Below are 7,894 nucleotides of genomic sequence, written 5' to 3'. Positions count from 1 at the left end.
GGCGTTCGAAAAATTTTGAATCTCCTTATCCCTCACGGTTTTCTGTGTGGTTAGAGAAAGTACGTATTTGAAATATTTAGAAAATTGAAAAAAGAATTTCACCTGAGTTTGTTAATGTGACCCTGATTGAGAGGATTCTTGGCGTACAATGAGTATTTTCTTGAAAAAATGCAACTAATAAAAATTATTTACTCATAATATGTATGTATTATCAACGATTTGGGTCTTTTGCAGAACCGTTACTTCTGTAGAACCGAGCAATTTTTCCAAAAAACAGTGGGGTCGGGGCCATGGCGAAAAAAATATCCTGGGCTGTGAAGTCCCTCCTCCCCCTCCAGAAAAACTCGTCACGATTTGAATGGATCGTCATTAGGTTTTTTTTATGATAATGAAGATGTGAATGAGAAAAAAGGGAGGGAGTGAAATTTAAAAAAGCTGCGACTTGAAGTTGAGGAAAAAGTCCGACGTAATCTTGAACACTTCGTTTGAAAACCTGGATGAAGAATTTGAAACTTCAATAATTATGTTACTTATGTTAATAGGGAATTTCAAAAATATTGTACATATTTGCAAGGTTCCTAAAATATCAAAGTATGATTACTGAGTATGATAACTCACGTATGTTTTGTCTCTATTTAGGGGCGTCTAAAAGTTCCTCAATCAACATACGTGATATTTTTGAGACGTCTCTGATAACAAAGAAACTATGCTCGTACCTGGTGGACCGAGAAAAAAAACACCGCGGTTTTTTCGCTCTTGAGTTTTACCTATGGTCATAATTTCACACTATGTACGTACTTAGATTTTAAATTATGTTTCTTGATATACAGATACATAAATAATTACCAACCTCAATTTATTTCCGGCGAGTCGTGACGCTGTTTTGAGTTGAGTGATTCATTTCAACATCGTCAGTGGGTTGTCATTCGATTCGTAAACTATGCCATGCATATTAAAAATTTAGGTACCAAGCATTAGAAAAATACAATGACGATTAACGAAAACTTACTTTTTCGAACTAGTTTCGTTGGCGATTTTAACTATCGTTGGCTCTTGGATAATTCTACGGTCGTTCATTGAGTTCATAAACTGTAACGTAGCGTGCCCAGTAATTGACATGCCTCAAAACGTCGCCAGTAATCGACACCTAATTTCAATAGGTGAAAAAACAAATTCATTTCTGTTATTACCACTTTTACTGCAGTAAAAATGATCGATTAGGTCTCCAACTATTCATGCCTGTCAAAATCGTCTGTTTTCAAGACCCAAAAGTAAACAAAAAATAATGTTTTTATCAGCTTGAATTTTGGTGGCACTAGTGGCCCGTGTGGACAATGCTGCAAGCAGCAAGTGTGAAGAAGAGTATGTATGTAGAACAGTCAGGGTTGTCATTTTACTTGTAGAAATTGTAGTATTATATGCATTTATTCTACATCTACATCCACAAGTAGATGTAGAAGTGTAGGACTCAGAAAGTAGAAGTAGAGTAGCATTGCATTGCAACTTTGAAATTGAATATTCAAAAATTATAAAATGAATGCAAAAGGGCGATAAACTAAGATACAACACTTCTATACACAATATTTTTTGTTTTAAAGTTTACACATTCAGAGGATAACTGTACTTTAAAATTATTTTCATTTTTTACTCTGGAGAAGGCAGTATATAATTGTCCATGTGCGAAAACTTCATGAGTCAAGTTCACTCCAACAAATTCAAATGTTTGACCTTGACTTTTATTTATGGTCATAGCAAAAGCAGGAATTACTGGAAATTGAGTTCTTTTTAATTGAAATGGTAAGGTAGAATCACTTGGTAATAAATCAATTTGTGGTATATTGACTATTTTATCTGCATGTATACCAGTCAAAATTTCACATTGAATGAAATGATTAAATAATTTTACTATTAATAATCTTGTTCCATTGCACAAACCTTCTCGGACATTTAAGTTTCGTAATAACATAACTACACATCCAACTTTTAGGCGTAACTCATGAGGAGGCATTCCAGAAGGTGTTTGGGTATATAAAAAATCTAAAGGGTACCGTTCAATTTCTAAGGGATCATCACTTTGAACTTTATCAGAACTATAATAAATTGTTTCTTCTCCATTTATCAATCGTAAAATTTCATTATTCACTGTTAATGCAGTGGAATTGAGTGCACAAAGAATTGTTTTTGATTTGACTACATTTTTGCTGAAATCGCTACCATAGATATCTGCAATAAGATTCTTTGAAATGTATTTTTGTGGTATTTCAATTTTATCGTCACTATCATTCATACTTCCATTTCCTATTGATAGCAACCAAGCATTAAAAATATTATTAGTGCACCTTATATTTTCAGTCAATGAAAAAAATTTAAAATGACGCCATAAAGAACTATATATTAAGCAGTGTTCAAGTATAACAGTAGCATTTGCTCTAGGAACCACAGGTAAAGTTTGTCTGAAATCACCACCTAAAATCATGATTTTATTTCCAAATTTACAATCATTTTGCATAATGAATCTCAAGAATCTGTCAATACATTCTAAAATATACTTGTCTATCATAGAACATTCATCAATAATAATCATTTCACATTTTTTAAATTCCTCAGCTTCTTTGGAACCAGCTTTTATAAATGAAATTGAATCATCTAAAATTGGCACAGGCAATTTGAAACCACTATGAGCAGTGTGACCATTTTCTAATAGAAGTGCAGCTATACCAGTGGTTGCAAATGAGAAAACAATTGCATGCTTACTTTGCACATATTGCACAATTGTATTATATAAATAGGTCTTTCCACACCCTCCAGGTCCATCAACAAAAAAACATCTCTGCAAACTATTTTTATTTTCAAATGCATTTTTTATTTCATTAAATATTATCAATTGTTTCTCATTTAGTGAATCTATGCGTAATTGTAATACTTGCTCATCAATTATCGGAATATAATCATTGACATCTTCTTGTTCAGCTAAATTTCTTAATATTTCTCTATCAATAGGTAATTGCAATTTTTCACAGGAAGTATTATGTAACTGTAAAAGTTTATCAATTTCTTGTAAAGCTTTTTGATGTGCAATAATAGGGTCAGAATACTGCTTCTGAAAATCTTCTGATAATAGATCACAAAATTTATTCCATAAAATGGTTGCATTACTCTCAATACAAAACAAACAAATATAACAAAATGTATTTCTCAATTCTGCAGGCATTGCAAAAACACTCATTTCTTGCAAAGTTTGAATATAACTGTTATTATTTTTAATGAGACCTTTTGCTAAAGCTGCTTCTTCAAATGTATTATAACAAATATTATTCACAGTACGAATGTCTTCATAGCTTGTTGAACCTAAACAATGTAAAAGTAACGTTCTCAGATAAAACAATTCCACATTTTTTGAATTTACCATGTACATTTGTGATACAACATTGAAATGTTGTTTTCTTGGTGACCAAACCTGTTTGCTCTTATTGAACACATAATGTTGAGGTATTTCAGTATATTTATATTTTTTACTATCAGCATCTTTTTTATTCAATTCAAACCAAGCTAAAAGAGTACTCTTAGTTCGTTGTAAACCTACATCTTCATTTCCTTTCTCAAATATTACATTTTGTTCACCTGGTAAGTGAACTTGTAAACGAATGACACTATGTGACCGATCATGTAACTTCAATTCAAATAATCTCCATGCAGCTTCACATGCACTTATGTAGCGACAATCTAAGTAGGATTCTATTTCATCATACATTAATAACGAAACTCCTTGATGCATTATTTTAATACATGCGCAATCATAACCTTTATAAATATATTTAAAAATATACTTTACACTTTTTACAGTTGTACACACTTCAACGTTGATATGTGCATTATATTTCTTTGATAGGTACCTATTATAAGGAACAACATATCTATTATCATAAGTGATACCATTTTTAGTAATTTTGATATCATTTCTACGCCTGTAGGAAGGATAACCTGCTCTGTCCATGCAAGTTTCATTCTGAAAAGTTTTTGGAAACCCTTTTACACATTTTCCATTTTCCATACAATAAGCATTAGGTTTCATTGCACCACAAGGACCATGAATCATATTATTTTTGACTATTTCATGTAATGCAGGATAAACATTAGGATCTGGAATTTCAGCACTAACAAATCTATCAATCATTTCACTACTCAATATTTTATCTTTCAAAATAAATAACATATGGGCATGTGGTAGGCCTCGTTTTTGAAATTCTATAGTGTAAACATAACCACTTACTTCTCCAAATATTTTATTTTCTACAATATCATAAATCAATTCTTTATATTTTAATGAAAATACTCTGCATACTAAATCAGGTCTATCACTTGCAGTTTGTGAGTATAATAAATTATCTGATATTTCTGGCCATTTAGGATTGCAAGTGAATGTAATGAATAGATCTGGGGATCCAAACCTACCAACAATTGACATTGCATCTAAATACTTTTCTCTCATATTTCTAGGGGAACCTTCAAAAGTGCTAGGTAAAATAACTTGCTTTCCTACATCACAACCATATTCATCTGTTTTATTTCTCATATAATCCATTAAACCAGTGTAACTTTCTACTCTCAAATCTTGTTGATGATTTTTCACATAATTCAATCTGTAGGCTTCAACTTGCACATAAGAATCAACAACATATTGTTGAAGTAATTTTCCATAGTTTAGCAAAGGATTTTGTTGTTTTCTAGTTATAGCTAATTTAGATTTTTTATATTGCAACATCGTTATGTGCTTTTCTTTTTCATCATCATTTTGAATTACACTGAGCATATTAGGCTCCCATCCAGGTTCTCCATAAGGAAACATTAGAGTATAACACATGGGGTCTAAATTACAGCTAAGAATATTGATATTTATAAACTCATTATTATTCTCAGATTTTGGATAAATGCGAATATCACGTTGAAAAGGTGGAGCACCATCATTGTTTTTGAATATAACAGCCACTTCACTACAATTAGGTAAATTATAGCGCCTACAATCAACAGTTCTATCTTGACGTATCATCATGGAAACATTATTTTCAGTTGCTACTGTGGTGGAATTTTGTGACTGCCTACTTATTTCTTCATTTTCCAAGGTTTTCAACATTCTATAGCTTTTTGCATATGGATTAACTGACCGTATCGCTAAATCCAAATCTTTTAATAAATCCTTGTCACATCCTTTATTAGCATTGACTTTCAAACGTTCATTTAATGCTTCCTCACTATCGAGAAAATATAATTGAGCATATTTTGGCGGGAATGTTGATGAGGTTTGACAATGAGTAGTTTTATGATATATTTGTCCATGAATTCTATAACAATAAGGCCCAGTACCAGAAAGTGTATCAATTTGAGCACCACAAGATGCAAATGACAAAGCACTATTGTATTGTCTTATATTTGTCATAAAATTTTTGTGTTTAGGGTGCAGAACATTTGTTAGAAGTTCATGTATTGAAACTATTGATTTTGGATGCTCAATTTTTACTCTACCTTTCTGACAACATTGAGTATATTTACCATCCCAGGGTAATTCTCCTTTGAAATGTAGTGCAGAACAGAAATTACATTCATAATTAAGGATTCCACAATGATGGGCTGGCATTTTATCTGAAAAGTTACTATGATCAAAAGTTGGAGTAATATTATGGGAAGAATTATCCAGTTTTATTCTTTTTTGGCCAAAAGTACAATAAGAATGATCCATTAGTATCACATCATCTTCACTACTATTATAATATGAATGCTCAAGTTGAACAACATTAGCTAAAGCAACTTCACTAAAATTTGTTATTGTCTGTTCAGTTTCACAATCATACATTGTAATTTCTTCTACAGTAGTGATATATTTCTCCATATTTTCATCATTAGATAGATCATTCTGGATATAAATATTTTCACTAATACCATCATCATAAATTGCAGAATAATTAATATTAGGCTGATTTATACCTTTGTCATGTAATGGTGAATCAGAACTAATATTAAAATTACAATTACTTGCATTCTCAGTTCTCAAATTAACATTCTCATTTAAATTGCCATAAGTAAATTCAATGATCATTTCTCTTCTAAGTAAATCAAGCAAATGATGTCGCATATCACTTATTGAATAAGATAATTGGGTCACATCTCTTCCATATAATCGACTGGTTGCAAAAGCTAATGCAAATACACCACAGTCTTTCCCATTTGTTTGTTGTTGAACTTTTCTATACACAAACTGAGGATTTTTAATATTTGTACTTAGTTTCAAAAATTTCATCTGATTCTCAGTTATAGAATTACGATTTAAACTATCATACACATACATGATATTTTTTTTTCCAAATTCAAATAATACCCAATGTCTCACATCATCCATATTAGACATTGGTCCATCAGGTAATATTTGTAAAAATTTCTTTCGTTTATCAGTAAACTTTTCAACATAATTCCATACATGTGAATCCCATATACCCATGAGATAAACATCATTAAAATGCACAGAAAACCCTTGCTTATTGATGATTTCAAAAAATTTATTTATTGTATCACCACTAATGTAATCATTCAAAATTTCATTTTCAAGTTCCATAGTGTTGAGATTATAGTTGAGATTAACCTTGCAAAAATGAAATCAACACTTCAAATTTCTCAATTCAAATCTATTACAACACCAGCAATGAATGAATTGAATTCAATTTTATGTGAATAAGGAGTAGTGCTCTTCTATATGCTGCAAAAAATCTGAATTGAATGTGAAAATATGAGTAATTTATTTACTGGAGCAGTGGAAATTCTATATCAAGAATGTTGCAAAAATAAAAAATGAAAACTTCACTTCAAATTTATTTATTCAAATGACTAAACGTATTACCAAAACTGTAATAAATAAATCAAATTCTATTTTACGTGTATGATAATACACGACCAATGTACGCTGAATTTAATTCAAAAGATATGAAAAATGTTTTAACGTGCAATGCACGACCAGTAGAGTTTTACGTGCAAAAAAATCTACACGACCATTTATTCAAGAAAATAATTTACGTGTTTAAAAACACGGCCACTCGAAAAAATTTTTACGTGCAAATATTATGTATTCACACGACCCACACGACCTTCTGTAGAATAGACCTGACAGATCAATACAAAATCTGTAGCCTGCTGTTGATAATAATCAGTGCTGAGTGCTTGAATCTGAAATGTACATAAAAAGAAAATGAGAAAATGTAATAAAAATATTAAGCCAACAACATATAACTGAATCAGTCCATGTGTACCTAAGAAATTCAAAGATTGTTGAAAAAGTTCAAAATGATAATCAGTCTGCTATCAATCAACTGCTGTATTATTTATTATGCACAGCAGTACAATATACACAGGTTACAGGTAAATGAAATGAACAACTGGAACCAACCAACTTTATTTAATATTCACATTAGGAAGTGTAAATAAGTGCTTAAAAGTTCAAGTATCACTTTTTTTTTCTTTTGAAAATAAATTCAAAAAGGAAAGTCACTCAAGAAGCAGTTTATCACGGCACAATAAAACACAAATTACATCCCATTGAGTACACAATTGTTGAAAATTTAAAAATATGAGAATCAGTCTGCTATCAATCAACTGTATTATTTATGTACACTTTAGAGCCCTGCGCCGCCGCGCCGCGCCGCCACCAATTTTTCACACATTTTTTGAGCCGCCGCCGCCGCTTTAAAAATTTTTGAAGCCGCCTTGCTCGGCTGAGCCGATTTAAATCACTCAAATGGCAAATTTCAGGGAAATTTTCCCCATATTTTGGATTTTTTCACGTGGCTAAATTTTTCAATTTTGCCACGCACTACCTAGAATGATTTCTCTTCTCAGCTTGGAAAAGAATGCT

At 31.3% G+C, this 7,894-nt stretch overlaps 1 protein-coding gene and 1 long non-coding RNA gene across 2 annotated transcripts; both read right to left on the bottom strand.

Annotated features, from left to right (window-relative positions):
- Positions 1 to 3,315: 3,315 nt before the first annotated feature.
- LOC135838974 (uncharacterized) lies at positions 3,316 to 5,434 on the bottom strand. The gene is made up of 2 exons (XM_065354813.1): positions 4,271 to 5,434; positions 3,316 to 3,348 (listed from the first exon to the last, which is right to left on the bottom strand). The coding sequence occupies exons 1-2, from the start codon at positions 5,432 to 5,434 to the stop codon at positions 3,316 to 3,318; spliced, it is 1,197 nt and encodes a 398-aa protein (XP_065210885.1).
- A 1,411-nt stretch (positions 5,435 to 6,845) lies between these two features.
- On the bottom strand, positions 6,846 to 7,680 carry LOC135839502 (uncharacterized). The gene is made up of 2 exons (XR_010557607.1): positions 7,293 to 7,680; positions 6,846 to 7,209 (listed from the first exon to the last, which is right to left on the bottom strand). It is a non-coding gene; the product is annotated as an uncharacterized LOC135839502 (long non-coding RNA).
- Positions 7,681 to 7,894: the final 214 nt, after the last annotated feature.

Source organism: Planococcus citri, chromosome 3, assembly GCF_950023065.1.
Source record: "Planococcus citri chromosome 3, ihPlaCitr1.1, whole genome shotgun sequence".
NCBI classification, from domain to species: Eukaryota; Metazoa; Arthropoda; class Insecta; order Hemiptera; family Pseudococcidae; genus Planococcus; species Planococcus citri.
The sequence above is the reverse complement of the archived record's forward strand: the minus strand, read 5'-3'. Positions and strand labels throughout refer to the sequence as shown.